This window comes from Somniosus microcephalus, chromosome 18 (genome assembly GCF_052327205.1).
Source record: "Somniosus microcephalus isolate GS21.2 chromosome 18, FLI_Smic_1.0, whole genome shotgun sequence".
Classification (NCBI taxonomy): domain Eukaryota; kingdom Metazoa; phylum Chordata; class Chondrichthyes; order Squaliformes; family Somniosidae; genus Somniosus; species Somniosus microcephalus.
Window position 1 is genome coordinate 21,168,230 of NC_141004.1, and position 16,172 is coordinate 21,184,401.

The following is a 16,172-nucleotide window of genomic DNA, read 5'->3' on the forward strand; positions in this document are numbered from 1 at the left end:
AGGAGAAGGCTGCTTTTAACAGAAGGCAGGTCACCGATATCGGAAGTGGAGCTGCTACAGCTTGTACATGACCTGTGACCTTCGCAAAACCCAGAAATGAAAGCGTGGGTCATCGTGATGTCAGAGCACGACAAAAAGGATCGATTCATTTGAATGCAAATTAGATAGATATTTTTCTGGAAACAGTCATTTGGGATACAATATATAATTACGTATAGGAGTGTCAGCCAGTGGCTCAGTTGATAGCACCCTCGCCTCTGAGTCAAGAAGGTTGTGAGTTCAGGTCCCACTCCAGAGACTTGAGCACAATAAATCTAGGCTGCCGCTCCAGTGCAGTGCTGAGGGAGTGCTGCACTGTCGGAGGTGCCGTCCTTAGGATGAGATGTTAAACCGAGGCCCTGTCTGCCCTCTCCGGTGGAAGTAAAAGTTCCCATGGCACTATTTCAAAGAAGAGCAGGGGAGTTATCCCCGGTGTCCTGGCCAATATTTATCCCTCAACCAATGTCACTAAAGCAGATTATCTGGTCACTATCACATCGCTGTTTGTGGGAGCTTGCTGTCTGCAAATAGGCTGCCGCATTTCCTACATTACAACAGTGACTACACTTCAAAAAGTACTTCATTGGCTGTGAAGCACTTTGTTACGTCCGGAGGTCGTGAAAGGTGCTGTATAAATGCAAGTCTTCCCTTTCTGTCTTTTAATTTGAGACATGAGATGGTAAGTCTAGCATGCTTTGGGTGACTTTGGACTTCTGGGGTTAGAATATGGGCCGTGTTGCGCCTATTTTACGCCCATAAAGAGGACGCAACGAGGCCCAATTTTGGGGACCAATGTCCTGGGCCCCAAGGAGGGCTGGAAATCATCCCACCCAAACTTGGGCCAAGCCATTTCGCGGTCGTCCCTGGTTTCTGCCTGAAACTGGCGGTAAGCCCCATACGTAAGTCAATGAGGGCGAGACAGTCGTTGACAGCTCGCTCAGATTTTCCAGCTGAGGCCCGAGGGCTAATGAGTTTGTAAATGAAGTGTGCAATCAGAGCTAAAAAAACAGAAACAACAGAAAAAATGTTTGCAATACTTCTAGGTTTATTGTCTTTTTGCTTTTGCTGAGCTGCTGCAATCAAGAAATGAAAGTTCCCTCCAAAAAAGACAGAAAATACCTGACATACACCAACAAGGTGAAATCACGCTGCGTAATATTAGTAACAACACAATGGGGATAATTGTCACCTTCACTCTCTGGGCGGGTAAACTCCCACCCGCCATTTCTGCAAATCGGGCAGGTTCTATAGCGAAGGGCAATGCCGTACGCCAATCTACCACCCAAGCCGTGCAGGTGGAAAGTCCCCGCCATGTGCTCACGTGAAGATCCTTTATCTGCTACTTAAAGAGTGATTAACACGTCTGTTCATAATGGACAGAGGAATTTCATACAAACACATTCATGTGTTTTACTAACACCATACAGCGTGCTTTCCACCCACAAGTCTGGATTCACCACAGAGGCAAACACCTAAAATGGAGATGTCTTTTGACTCTGGAATGGACCATCACTCATACAATCAATTGCACATAGCAGTGAAAGGTTCAGTCCAACGCTCAGGCAGGTCCTCAATTAGGGTTCTAGGCAAGAGAAAGGAGAAAAAAATATTGGAGTGCATCTACAAAGCAGTTTGTCATCCAAGGTTGACTTTGCAAGATTATCAATTTAAAGCACATTTTGATGAGCCATTCATTGGATTTGTAGGTCAGTTTGGTCTGATTTAATTAAAAGATTTCAGTTCATTGACTTTATTCTAGGGATTTTTCTTTGCTGCATCTCATGCAAAATCAGATGAGCTTGAGTACTCTTTAACCAGAGGCTCGCCAGGGTTTTATTTGAATTCTTGTTACCTTATGGTCCAGTGCTTCAATCATGGCGGATGATTGAGCGAAGGCCACAAAATGGGATCTGAATGTGCCTCAAATGAATAAATGAAATCTTGGATGATCAAATTAGACAGCTTGGGCAAAGGCCATTCGGTTGTTTCCTCTGTCAAAGATGGAATAGTATGACCCAATGAAGACATCTCCCAGAATCCAGAGTTCTCCAGAAGAGGATGGAAGATAAAATCCTTCAAATCCACTTAAGCAGCCATATTGCTCCTGGAAGAAATGCAAAGTGTGAGAGTCAGTTCCCTAGAACTACTTTGTTGCCAATTCTGATTCTTCTGTGTGTATATTAATAAAAAATGAAAAGAATTTCCATGTTTTCCTCTTTAGTGATCACTATGCTATGTTAAATCACAAAATTCACAAAAATGTAAATTCTTTGCTCCATCAGTCTCTCAATCGGTCCACCGATGTGCCACAGACACTATTCTACATTACACATTCATGGGTGCAGTACTGTCAACAGTCAAGAAGTTCGACAGCATCCAGAACAAAGCATTCCGCATGATCGACAGGCCATCCAGCACCTTAAACACCCACTCCCTCCATCACCGGCACACCCGGACTGCAGTGTGTACTATCTACAGGATGCACTGCAGCAACTCGCCAACATTGCTTCAACAGCACCTCCCAATCCCGAATCCTCCACCACCTAGAAGGACGAGAGCAGCAGGTGCAAGGGGGAGGGATTCAAATTCCTGGGACATTGGAACCGGTTCTGGGGGAGGTGGGACCAGTACAAACTGGACGGTTTGCACCTGGGCAGGACCCGGACCGATATCCTAGGGGGAGTGCTTGCTAGTGCTGTTGGGGAGGGTTAAAAATGCAAACCTGAAGGCTTTGTGTCTTAATGCGAGGAGCATTCATAATAAGGTGGATGAATTAGCTGCAGAAATAGATGTAAATGGATATGATATGATGGGAATTATGGAAACATGGCTCCAGGGTGACCAAGGCTGGGAACTCAACCAAGGGTATTCAATATTCAAGAAAGACAGGCAAATAGGAAAAGGAGGTGGGGTAACATTGCTGGTTAAAGAGGAGATTAACACAATAGTAAGGAAGAATATTGCTCTGATGATGTGGTATCCGTATGAGTAGAGCTGGGAAATACCAAGGGGCAGAAAACGTTAGTGGGAGTTGTATACAGACCCCCAAACATTAATGCTGAGGTTGTGGATGGCACTAAATGGGAAATTAGAGATGCGTGCAATAAGGGCACAGCAATTATCATGGGTGACTTTAATCTACATATAGATTGGGCTAACCAAATTAGTAACAATACTGTGGAGGAGGAATTCCTGGCGTGTATACGGGATGGTTTCCTGGACCAATATGTCGAGGATTAGAATTTGTTCATCCCTGTTTGGCATAAAAATAAAACAAAGAAGGTGACTCAACCGTGGCTAACAAGGGAAATTAGGGATAGCTCAAGATCCAAGGAGAGGACATATAAATTGGCCAGAAAAAGCAGCAAACCTGAGGATTGGGAGCAGTTTAGGATTCAGCAAAGGAAGGCAAAGGGATTAATTAAGAGGGGGAAAAGAGAGTATGAGAGTAAGCTTGCGGGAACATAAAAACTGACTGTAAAAGCTTCTATAGATATGTGAAGAGAAAAAGATTGGTGAAGTCAAGCATAGGTCCCTTGCAGTCAGAATCAGGGGAATTTATAATGGGGAACAAAGAAATGACAGACCAATTAAATACATACTTTGGTTCTGTCTTCACAAAGGAGGACACAAATAACCTCCCAGAGATGTCGGGCAACATAGGCTCTAATGAGAGGGAGGAACTGAATGAAATCAGTATTTGTAGGGAAATGGTGTTAGGGAAATTGATGGGATTGAAGGCAGATAAATCCCCAGGGTCTGATAATCTACATCCTCGGGTACTTAAGGAAGTGGCCCTAGAAATAGTAGATGCATTGCTGGTCATCTTCCAAAATTCTATAGACTCTGGAACAGTTTCCATGGATTGGAGGGTGGCTAATGTAACCCCACTATTCAAAAAAGGTGGTAGAGAGAAAATGGGGAAGTATAGACCGGTAAGCCTGACATCGGCAGTGGGGAAAATGCTAGAGACCTGTGAGGGTGCCTGTCAGTTCCTTCAGTAACCCCTAGATGGCACCTTCACTTTTTTGTTCCTCTTTTTAAAGAACCAAATAATATCAACAAATAAAACTGTAAATAAACCATTAAAACTTCAACAGAACCCTTGGAAATCAAATTAAAATTTGGTTCTCCAGCCCAATTATGCACTCCAGTCCCCGCGGCGCCCACCGGTCACGGAAATGATCGAGCGCGCCGGCGGACACCGCGTGCTCCATCTCCAGGGCCACCCGGGCGCGAACATAGCCGCGGAAGAGAGGGAGGCAATCCGGCTGGACGTCCCCCTTGACCGCCCGCTGCCTGGACCAATTAATGACTTTCTTAGCCAGGCCCAGGAGCAGACCCACGAGGAGGTCCTCCAACCTGCCCGCTCCCCTCCGCACCGGGTGACCGTAGATCAAGAGCGTGGGACTGAAGTGCAGCCAAAACTTGAGGAGCAGCCCCTTCAAATAATGAAAGAGGGGCTGCAACCTCTCACACTCAATGTATACATGGAACACGGACTCCTCCAGACCGCAGAATAAACAGGCGGTCTGGGAGTCCGTGAACCTACTTAAGAACCTATTGCACGGGACTGCCCTGTGCAACACCCTCCAGGCCAAGTCCCCAATAGAACAAGGGAGGACTCCCGCATAGAGAGCCCCCCATTGGGGACCTCCGCCTCCGTCGGAAGGCAAAACGGCACGCCACGGCGTGTCCGTACGGCAGGCGAAGATGACAAAGTGGAAGGTGTGCAGGAGCAGCCCGTACAGGAAACCCCTCCATGCGGAATGAAAAGGCACGAAGGGTATTTCCTCGATGCGGCTCAAGTTGTGAGGCGCCGGTTCCCGAGGGGGGGCACGGGGCTGGGCGCCGACAAGGAATTCCGTCCGAACGGGGGAAAGCTCAGACGGGATCGCCCCACACGTTTGAGCCGCCTCGATACGCCTAGTGGTGCCCGGGGGCACTTTCACCTTTATCGACTCGATGGCATCGGCCGCGAACCGGACGTTGACCCAAGACATGCGCCTTGCCAACTCCTCCGGCGCCATCCAGCCCGCTCCTCCACCATCGAGCAGGTCCCCGACTCGAGTCACCTTGCCAGACACAGCTCTGCGCTCCGCCAGCCGCCCGAACCTGCGGACGCGGAGGTGCGGATTCCTGAACAGCGGCTCCCGAAGGACAGCCACCATTCCTATCGGAGGAGAGCTCCGCCTGGAGGCGACTACGTTCCAAACCCATAGCAGTTCCTGGTAGAAGACAGGCAGCCCCCGCAGGCTGGCATGCGTGTCACCCACTTTCACAAACAGGAGCTACGTGTCATAATTGAGGCCGCGCAGCTGGCGGAAAAAATACGTCGTCAGCACACACCATCTGGGAGGAATCTCAACGTACAGGTATCTCTGCAGCGTCTGAAGACGGAAAGTCGCAGCCTGGGTGCGAAGGCACACCAGCGCCTGACCGCCCTCCCTAAGCGGGAGACTCAGAACCGCGGCAGCGACCCAGTGCATCCTGTTGTCCCAGAAGAAGTCGACGAGCTTCTTCTGTATCTTGGCGACAAACGCAGGGGGAGGGATCAGAGTAACCAACCGGTACCACAACATGGCGGCCACCAGTTGGTTTATGACCAACGCCCGACCCCTGTAGGACAACACTCGGAGCAATCCTGTCCAGCGTCCTAAGCGAGCGGTGACCTTGGCCTCCAACTCGTGCCAGTTCGCCGGCCAGGCGTTCTCGGCAGGGCTGAGGTAGACTCCCAAGTAGAGGAGGTGCGTGGTGCTCCAGGTGAAAGGCCTGAACTCCTCCGGCAGGGAGTCCACCCGCCACTGACCCACCAGGAGTCCGGAACATTTCTCCCAGTTGATCCTGGCGGAGGATGCGTCCGAGTAAATCTGCTGGCATTCCCGCATCCTCCGCAAGTCAACGGGATCCATGTCCATGAGGAGCACGTCATCGGCGTAAGCCGAGAGGACCACCTCCACGCCCGGCCCTTGCAGAGCCAGTCCCGCCAACCTCTTCCGCAAGAGGCGCAGGAAAGGCTCTACGCAAATGGCATATAACTGGCCGGACATGGGGCATCCCTGACGCACCCCCCTCCCGAAGCGAAGGGGCGCCGTCAAGGACCCGTTAACCTTAATCAGACACTCTGCGGCAGCGTACAGAAGTCGGATCCGGGCGACAGCCTGCGTCCCGAACCCGAAAGCGCGCAGAGTCCCGAAGAGATACTCGTGATCCACCCTGTCGAACGCCTTCTCCTGATCCAGGGAAAGGAAGGCAACCGACAGACCAGCCCTCTGGGAATGGTGGACCAGGTCCCGGACCAGATGGACGTTGTCATGGATAGACCGGCCCGGGAACGTGTAGGACTGGTCGGGGTGGATCATGTGGGCCAGCACGGCGCCAAGGCGAGCAGACATAGCCCTGGCAAAGAGTTTGTAGTCCGTGCTGAGGAGGGAGACTGGGCGCCAGTTCTTAAGGAGGCGGAGATCGCCCTTCTTAGGCAGCAGGACAATCACCGCCCTGTGCCAAGAGAGGGGCATCTCCCCGGTCGCCAAACTTTCCCCCAGGACCCGCGCGTAGTCGCCCCCCAAGACGTCCCAGAACGCCCTGTGGAACTCCACGGTCAGCCCGTCCAGCCCCGGGGACTTTCCCCTGGAGAGCTGGCGGAGGGCGCCGGTCAGCTCCTCCAGACTCAGGGGAGCGTCCAATTTATCGGCGTCCTCCAGGCCGACCTTCGGCAGGTCCTCCCACAAAACTCTGCGCGCATCCTCGCTGGACGGATCCGGAGAGAACAGAGCCCCGTAATAAGCGCGGGTCTCCGCACGGATTCCCTCCGGATCCGAGACCAGAGATCCGTCATCGGCCAGCAGCCCCAAGAGCTGCTTACGGACCCCCCGTCTTTTTTCCAGCGAGTAGAAGAAGGGGGAGCCGCGGTCCAGGTCCCGCAGGAACTGGATCCGCGACCTCACGTACGTGCCTCGGGACCCGACAAGCTGCAGGTCCTTCAGCACGCCCTTCTTCTCTTCGTACACCTTCCGCAGGGCCGGGTCCTCGACAACTTGACCGAGGCGGGATTCCAGGTCGAGCACCTCCTTCTCCAACCGCCCGACCCGGGCCTCCCGCCTCTTGGTCGACCCCCTCGCATACTCCTGACAGAAGAGACGGACGTGAGCCTTGCCCACGTCCCACCATAGCCTCAAGGAGGGGAAGCCCCCCCGCTTCCTTCTCCAGCCGGCCCAGAACCGACTAAACGAATCCCGGAACCGCGCGTCCTCCAGCAGCAGGTTGTTAAAGTGCCAATACGCGGACCCCACCCCGTGCGCGCAGTGGAACGAGCTCCGCCCACACCAGATGGTGGTCCGTGCACGGTACCGGCCGCATGGAAGCCGCCGGAACGCAGGAGACGTATGCCCGGGAAATGTAGAGGCGGTCGATTCTGGACGCTCCTCTCCCAGACCTCACGCAAGGTGAAGGCGCTGGAGTTGGGATGGAGATTTCGCCAGACGTCCACCAAGTCGAGGGACCCGACCAGGTCCCTCAACTTCTCCATCGCCGCCGGGCATGGCAGGGTGCCCGTGCGGTCCCTTGCCTCGAGGGTGCAATTAAAATCCCCCCCGAGGATGACGCACTCGCCCGCGTCGATGGAGCCCAGAAGAGTGGACACTTCTTCAAAGAAGCGCGCTTGCTGCACACCGGCCCCAGGGGCGTACACGTTCACTAGATGGAGCGGCACGCCCCCCAGGCGAACAGTGACCTGGAGCAAGCGGCCCGGCACGAGCTCCTTGACCCCCAAGATCTCCGGCTGAAAATGCGGGGCCAGCAAGATAGCCACCCCACTGGAAGCACTGGAGAGGTGACTCATGCTGACCCCTCCTTGCCACTCCAGGAGCCACATGCCTCGTCTCCCAGAACGGTGTGGGTTTCTTGCAGGAAGCACACCGCATACTTCCCGTCCTGAAGGACCGAAAAGTTATTAAATCTGCGGCTAGCTTCCCTGCTGCCGTTGATGTTGAGGCTGGCTATGGTTATCTTCATTTCAGAAGCATAATTCACCCTCTACTTAAGACTAACGGGGGAAGGGAGAGGGCGGCCGCTGGTCAACCGCCACTCCCTTAGCAGCCCAGTGAGGAACGACCGGAGCTGACGCCGCCCGAGCAGGCTTACGGCCGCGTCCGCGCCCACGGCTCTGACGACGACGCGGGCCGACCCGATGAGCAGCGCCAGTCCCGACCATCTTTCGAGGGCCAGCCGGATCCTGTGACGACCCTGGCACGTGGCCACAAAGTCCCGGAGTTCCCCGATGGAAATGAGGGAGGTCCCAGCGAGGGGCACGAGGTCATCCATCGCCTGATCGGCGATGGATTCCCAGTCATCCTCCGCCCCCTCCACCGAGTCCCCGTCCTCCTCCGGGGGGTCGCCACCGGCAGCCGACCCGTCCGTCACGCAATGCGCAGTGAACGGCTCGGCCGCGGCGGCCTGCCCTGCCTCCGCCCGGATCCCACCCCCAGGATCGGTGGCGGAGGATTCCTCCCTGGGCTCCTCTAGGGGCACCGGGCCAGAAGACGGCGGCGGTTCAGAGGCCCCCTCCGCCCCAGGCGCCGGAACGACCAGAGAGACCGGAGAATGTGTAAAACCGAGCTCCTCCAAGTCGCCCGGCGCCGGAGACACAGACAGAGGGCCTTCCACTACCGCGCCACCGGCCTCCGCCCCAGCAGAAGGGGTATTTCTTGCTAAATCCTCGACGAAGTCGAGCAGCACCTGGGAAATGTCCGGGCCGCTTTGGGCGAGCTCATTTTCCGCGAGCTCGCCCGACCCAGACTCCAGGCCGCCCAACTCGTCGAGGGGTAACGCCACCGAAAGGGGATTGATTTCGTCCGTGGGTTGTTCCGCGAACCCCCCCACGGGCAGGGTCTCGTCCCCATCCCCGGGAGGCACGAGCTGGACAGACACCTCTGCCTCAGCCTCCCTAGGGACAGGCAACCCCTGCCGATCGCCCACGATGGTGACAGCGGTGGGGAGGGGTGCAGCACCCGTGGCAGGCGATGACTCCCCCTGTCCGGAGGGACCTTCCTCCTCCTGGTCCTCCTCCTCGTCCTGGGGGTCGCGCCTTCTTTTTAGAGCGGAGGAATAGTGGGAGAACTCCATTTCCGCAGGGGCCTCCCCCGCTCCCTCCGGTGGAGCAGGTTTGTTGGGTCCCCCGGGCCCGAGCCTGGCCGCAGGTTTTGATGCTCCCGCCTCGGCGGTCGCGGCCACAGGCTCGGGCACGGGGTCCCCCCCGCTCTCGCCCTCCCTGATCAACTCGGCGATGCCTTCGGGTGACAGGGGCGCCAAGTCCAGGGGCACGCCCTCCATGGGGGGACCCACCCCACGGTGTTTATTTTTCTGCGCCCTCTTCCCGACCGGACGCACTTCCTCCCCCTCGCCGGAGGCCTGGATGGCATCGACCTCCGACGACGACCGCACCTCGGTAGTATTTGTTTGGGGGGGGGGCGCGGCCAGACCCGGGGGGAGGAGCGGCGGCGGCGCCAGCCTCGGCCACGCCAGACGACCTGGCGGCCTTGGAGGCGGGGCAGTTTTTTCGTATATGCCCCACCTCCTTGCAGGCGTGGCACCGCACGCCGTCCGTCGTCCAGAAGACGCGGTGAGGGGTCCCCTCGTGGAGGACCGAGAAAACCCTGTCGGTCTCCCCCTCCCGCGCCAGCTGAACGAAGGCCTGGCGCCGGAAGGAGAAGACATGGCGAAGGCTGGCTTCCCGGAATCCGAGCAGGATCGGCGTGATCCCCGACCTCACCTCCCCAAGTTGGAGCAAGTGGGGGAGGAGGAGCTCACTCGAGATGTAGGGCAGGACGTTCGATAATACGACCCTCTGCGCGGTGGCCTCTAGAGGGTCCACTGGCAGGAAGGTCCCGCCCACGGTGAGCCCCTTGGTGATGGCCAGGGCCACCGCCCGCTCCGACTCCAGGAAGAACACAGCCTTCCCATACATTTTCGAGGTGGCGAGTATGGCTGGAGGGCCGACAACCCCAGCCATGGCCTTCACACACGCCTCAATGGTCATGTTGGGGTGGGTGTAGCTCTTCACCCCAAGCTTCTTTGTTGTAAGTCGGAACGGCGACGGGGCAGCAGAAGAAGCGGGAGCAGCTGTGGCGTTGGCTGCCACCGCCGCATAGGTTCTTGCTGGCCCCATCACCGCCGCAGATGTGGAAGCCATAATGGGGTGGTTCTTTAAAGAGCTACACACACCCCAAGTCACAGGCCCTACGGTGTCAATGGCCTTGGTAAGGTGAAAAGTCTTCCCTTGAGCAGAGGGAGTTTAAAGTAACTGGCCCGCCTCTCCCCTTGATGGAATTAATTGGGAGAGGGGCCTTCCTTCCCTCTGCTCAAGTGGCAATTAATAGATTTAAAAGGAGGTGCCTTTTCAGAGAGGCAAAGAGAGGACAAAGAGAGAGAGAGAGGGGGAGGGGTGGGAAGGAGGGGGGCCGCTCAAGGTGGTATTTGGTGGGTGGGTGTCAGCAGGGTGCACCCCCCGATGGAAAAACAAAGTCTTATGCAGATGGTCTTCGGGCAGGGGGAGAAGATGTCTTCGCCTGGGTAGGCTGGAGAAAGCCCAGGCTCAGCCCCACACCAGGTCTTCTCAATGTAAGGGAAAAAGCTTCTCCTGGGCAGCTCCAGCCGACCCAGGCCAGGCTTTCCGGCCCGTCTTCTTTTCTCCCCCCGCCTAGAATACAAAGTCTTTAGGGGAATGCACAAAAGACACCCACCTGCAGATGTTGAAGGATGCAGCTCCTCCCCTCCTTCCAAGTTGGAGCTGAGTGGTGTTCCTCTCCCCTCTCTCCCTCTCCTGGACTGGAGGCCAATTTGGGGAGGCAGTGATGGAAGGCCTCTCCAGTTGTAATGCTGGCCTCCTCTGTCCTCTCCTCCTCTCTCCCCAGGCACCTCGGTAGATGATGTTGAAGTTGTAGATGGTAGGTTGCTGGTAGTGGTGGCCTGGGGTCTCTCCTTCCCCTCCACTCCCAGGCCAAGGTGACCACCACTCTCCACACAGCAGCAGCAGCACAACCTGCTCCTCAGAGTGCAAGGTCTGGAATGGGGTCCTGTGAGGGTGCCAGTCAGTTCCTTCTGTAGCCTCTAGATGGCACCTTCACTTGTTTGTTTCCCATTGTTACTTGTTTCTCCTCTTTATTACTTAACTGCCTTTCATCTGGTTTATTGGTTCCACCTGTTTTTGCTTGTATTTAAGTTCTGTGGTTTCTTCCCTCTGGGCTCAGTCCTGACAAGGGAGTTAGTCTTGACTAGGTGCTCAGTCTCGACAAGCCTATTGCCTATGTGGTAGCTTGCCTTGACAAGCCGGTTGCCTTAGTGGTTGCTTGTCTTGAGCTCCTATGTCTATAACTTTTTATCTGTGTTATGTTTTGCTTGTATTTAAGTTCTGTGGTTTTTCCCTTTGTTCTCGGTCTTGACAAGGTGCTGACAAGTTGCTCAGTCTTGAGAGGGTGCTCAGTTTGGACAAGCCTGTTGCCCTGTGGTAGCTTGACTTGAGCTCAGCCTTGACGAGCCGGTTGCCCTGGGGTAGCTTGTCTTGAGCTCTTATGTTTTGTAACTGTTTCCCTGTGTGATTCTAGTAAAGTACTGTTATTTAAGGCTGCATATCTGCTTCTCGCCTCGTCTGTCTGCACTTGGGTCCAGAACCAGCCTCGCCCAGACAGCACGGCCCCATGTCTACACGGCCCCTGCGACCTCAACCCTGACAGAGTCCATTATAAAAGATGTAATAGCAGAGCAGTTGGAAAACAGTGACAGAATCGGACAAAGCCAACATGGATTTACAAAAGGTAAATCGTGCTTCACTAATCTATAGGAATTTTTTGAGGATGTAACTGGTAGAATAGATAAGGGAGAACCAGTGGAGGTGGTGTATTTAGACTTTCAGAAAGCTTTCGATAAGGTCCCGCATAAGAGATTAGCGTGTAATTTAAAGCACATTGGATTGCGGGTAAGATACTAACTTGGATAGAGAACTGTTTGCCAGACAGGAAGCAAAGAGTTGGAATAAACGGGCCTTTTTCCGAGTGGCAGGCAGTGACTAGTGGGGTACCGCAGGGATCGGTGCTAGGACCCCAGCTATTCACAATATATATTAATGACCTAGACGAGGGAACTAGATGTAATATCTCCAAGTTTGCAGACAACACAAAGCTGGGTGGGCGTGTGTGCTGTGAGGAGGATGCCGAGAAACTCCATTATGATTTGGACAAGTTAGGTGATTGGGCAGATGCATGGCAGATGCAGTATAATGTGGATAAATGCAAGGTTATCCACTTTGGTGGCAAAAACAGGAAGACAGATAATTATCTGAACGCAATAGATTGTGAGAAGGGGAAGTGCATCGAGACCTGGGTGTCCTTGTGCACCAGTTGCTGAAGGTAAGCATACAAGTGCAGCAGGCGGTTAAGAAGGCAAATGGTATGTTGCCCTTCGTAGCGAGATGATTCGAGTGCAGGAGCAAGGATGTCTTGCTGCAGTTGTACAGGGCCTTGGTGAGACCACACCTTGAGTATTCTGTGCAGTTTTGGTCGCCTTCTGAGGAAGGATGTTCTTGCCATAGAGGGAGTGCAGCGAAGATTCACCAGACTGATATCTGAGATGGCAGGAATGACGTATGAGGAGAGATTGGGTTGACTGGGCTTATACTTGCTAGAGTTTTAGAAGAATGAGAGGGGATCTCATTGAAACTTTTAAAATTCTAACAGGACTAGACAGACTAGGTGCAGGAAGGATGTTCCCAATTGCGGGGGGAGTCCACAACCAGGGGTCACAGTCTAAAGATAAGGGGTAAGCCATTTAGGACTGAGATGAGGAGGAATTTCTTCACCCAGAGAGTGGTGAACCTGTGGAATTCTCTACCACAGAAGGCAGTTGAGGCCAACTTATTAAATATTTTCAAGGAGTTAGATATATTTCTTAAGGCTAAAGGGATATGGGGAGAAAGCAGGGACAGGGTACTGAATTTGGATGATCAGCCATGATCTCATTAAATGGCGGAGCAGACTCGAGGGGCTGAATGGCCTACTCCTGCTCCTATCTTCTATGTTTCTTGGTCCATGGAACACCATCACTTCCAAGTTCCCCTACAAGTCACATACCATTTGGACATGGACATATATCACCACTACTTCATTGTTGCTGGGTCAAAATCTTGGAACTTCTTTCCTAACAGAATTGTGGGTGTACGTTCACCTCACGGACAGCAGCGATTCAAGAAGTTGGCTCACCACCACCTTCTCAAGAGCAACTAGGGATAGGCAATAAATGCTGGCCTTGATAGTGACGCCCATATCCAAAGAATGAATAAATAAAACATTAAAATCTTCTCTTGCCTTATTAATTGATATGGAAGTTCATTTTTTAACTAAATGTAGTATAGTTACTCAATCTTACCACTTTGTACATTTTCATTAATTTTCTGCTCATTTTCTTATCTTAGTTCGCTGAGAAGTAATCTTACTGGATACTGAAGTCAGAGAACATAGTCAAACCATTCAAAGTCAGGTTTATCAAATTAAAACAAAAACATACCTTGACTGTGTACTCAGATGGAGAAAGGGGATAGTCAATTCCATTGATTGTGAAGACCACATCAGGCATGTTGGACAGATTGTTGCAGTTGATTAAGTACTGTAAAAAGGGTGAAGTATTTAACAATGGTCGTCAGTAGAATGTTCAGAGAAGCATTGCAGGAAATACTTGTATAAATAATAAAATCAATGATGTAATCATTGGATGTACAGTTGGTCACGTTTAAAAGCAGCTGTGGCTACATTCCAACACAAGTGCCAAGATGGTCCCGCGAGGAACCTGCGTCATCGATCCCGGTGGATATTCCGAGGTTTGTGGGGAGGTTCCCTGCAACCTAAGAGTGTATGGAGGCCATCTACCTGCCCCCAGAGGCTGTAAAAATGGCCGTTAATTGCTGGGCTTGTGGAGGAGAAACTGATGGGGGAACCCCCCAGGATGAGGGTTAAAATGCCTCCACTGGCCCCATTCGTAAGGGGGTCAAATTAAAAAAATATATTTTTACCCTTTCTTTGGGGGTGCAGGCTGCAACCCAGTTCCCTCGGTGGGACTCACATCCACCATTTAGCAGCCTGGTTTCACCAGGTGTCCCGGCATTGATGATCCGTTGGGCCTTTGAGAGGCTGGGCTTACCAGGCACACAGGAACTCTCAGGATTGAGAATCTCCAGCCCTCCTACATCAGTAGTCTTGTTTGGAGCTGGTGGAAGCTCCACCCTTCACAAGATGCCCGGGAAACCCTAACCCAAATCCGGGACCAGCCTAATTTGTAGCCCTACAGGCGCTCTTCCACCTGACTTAGTGGGAGTGCAGTGGAAGCCCCATAGACTCCTGGTTTAACAGGCCTTAAATTTAGTCATTTTGATGGGAGCTAAGCTTGATTCCTGAGATTCATTTGGATCTTGCAGCTAGCTAGGAAAGTCAGAAACAAGTGCTTGTAAGGGTGTTCTGTAATACAGAGCAATAACAGAAGAGAAATGACAATATACGCTACTGATTGATTCAGTTAGCTTTTTAATTTTTTAAGAACAAAACTCTTAAATAAAGCATCACTTTACAAATACTACAAAATGAAAAATATATAACTGCAACCTCCTTTCGTTCATTGTGAAGTCTGATCTGTACCATAGAGGCTTACCTCGCCATAGTATCCTTCTGTCGCACCAATGTATTGCTGGATCTTGCTGATGGGCCCACGGGGACCAGTGAGCAGAGGAGTACCAGTGTCAACAATGGCCTGACAGCCCTCACTGCAGCCCACAACCTGCCCATTGATTGTCACTCTGAAAGAGGAAAAGGTGGTTACAGTTGATTGAATTCTTTCCCTCCCTAAACCTCTCCGCCTCTCTAACTCTCGCTCTCCTTCTTTAAGACGCTCCTTAAAGCCTACCTTTTTGACCAAGCTTTTGGGCATCTGCACGAATACCTCCTCATGTGGTTTGATGGCAAATTCCGTTTGATAAAGCTCCTGTAAAGCACCTTGGGACACATTACTACATTGAAGGCGCTATATAAATGCAAGTTGTTGTTGTTAACCCTGAAACTAAGATATTTGTGAAAAACACAAGCAGAGCTGAACCAAAGAGGTGAATCTAAAGTTAAATATTCCAATATTGGGTCAGACATTTTCCAGGCATCCTATGGGCATGGGACGTTGGCCCCTGAGAATGGCCTGTTGTGACGCCTTTTACCTCCGTTAAAACAGGTGCAACGAGGTCCAATTTTTACTCTCGCATGTCTAATGAGCAGCTGGCCCTATTTGTCATTCATTAATTTTAATCAATCAGTTTTAATGGACAGTAAATCATGCAGGATGGATTCTTGGCACATGATTCTCCAAGTACTCCGAGGGTGTGCTCTCGGCGAGCAATGGTCTGCAATAACTTTACCCTTAGATGGATTGAGCGTCTGTTTGCTCAGGCTGGACTTAAACAATGGTTCAATTGTGGCCTGGAAGCTATCTTGAGTTAGCTCGTTCCCTGTGTTTATTCCTGATCATTGAAAGGGGTTGCAGTATTATCACACTAACGCAACTGCTATCCCATTGTATTTATTATTTCCACTTGCAATGTTGAGTGCAACTTGATTGTTACAGAATGCGTGCCAATTGTGAAATGGGTCAGTCATTTACCTGTCCAGGCGGATTTGCCAGTAAGTTTGGTGAGTGACGGGCACCCAGTTAATTTGACCTGTGTAGTGGTTTGGATCAATTCCACCAAATACAACTTCACTTCCGGACTGACCAGTCTCTCTGTAAAACAATTTAACCAGAATGTTATTGAAATGAGCATAAACAGAGATTCAGAAATTCCTGATTAACAATATGTTTTACTGGCTGGCCCAATGTGGCTTCATTAACCAGTGGAAATTAGACCCAAGCCAATATTTTGCGAAATAAAGAAGAAAAGAGAACTTGATCGTCACTGTGCTGGTTGGAATGAAACATTGTTCTTTCCATAATCCCTGAAAGAGATTGCAATTATCCAATTTCCCATCTTGGATCTATAAATCAATTAAAACATCTAAAGGAGTTGAATTTGTCCATTGGGATCCAGTTGGATGTGCTTCGGACTTTGCTAGAAG

The 16,172-nt window shown here is 52.0% G+C and overlaps 1 protein-coding gene across 1 annotated transcript in view; it reads right to left on the reverse strand.

Moving 5' to 3' along the window:
• Nucleotides 1-1,115: 1,115 nt before the first annotated feature.
• The window catches only part of LOC147105103 (pepsin A-like), a 28,458-nt gene continuing 13,401 nt past the window's right edge, over nucleotides 1,116-16,172 (reverse strand). Inside the window, exons 6-10 of the mRNA XM_086011745.1 lie at nucleotides 15,721-15,840; nucleotides 14,728-14,872; nucleotides 13,594-13,692; nucleotides 6,255-6,269; nucleotides 1,116-2,140 (exon numbers count right to left, since the gene is read on the reverse strand). Coding sequence (XP_085867871.1) covers nucleotides 1,994-2,140; nucleotides 6,255-6,269; nucleotides 13,594-13,692; nucleotides 14,728-14,872; nucleotides 15,721-15,840 — 526 coding nt within the window. The 3' untranslated portion in view covers nucleotides 1,116-1,993. The remainder of the gene's footprint in view (nucleotides 2,141-6,254; nucleotides 6,270-13,593; nucleotides 13,693-14,727; nucleotides 14,873-15,720; nucleotides 15,841-16,172) is intronic.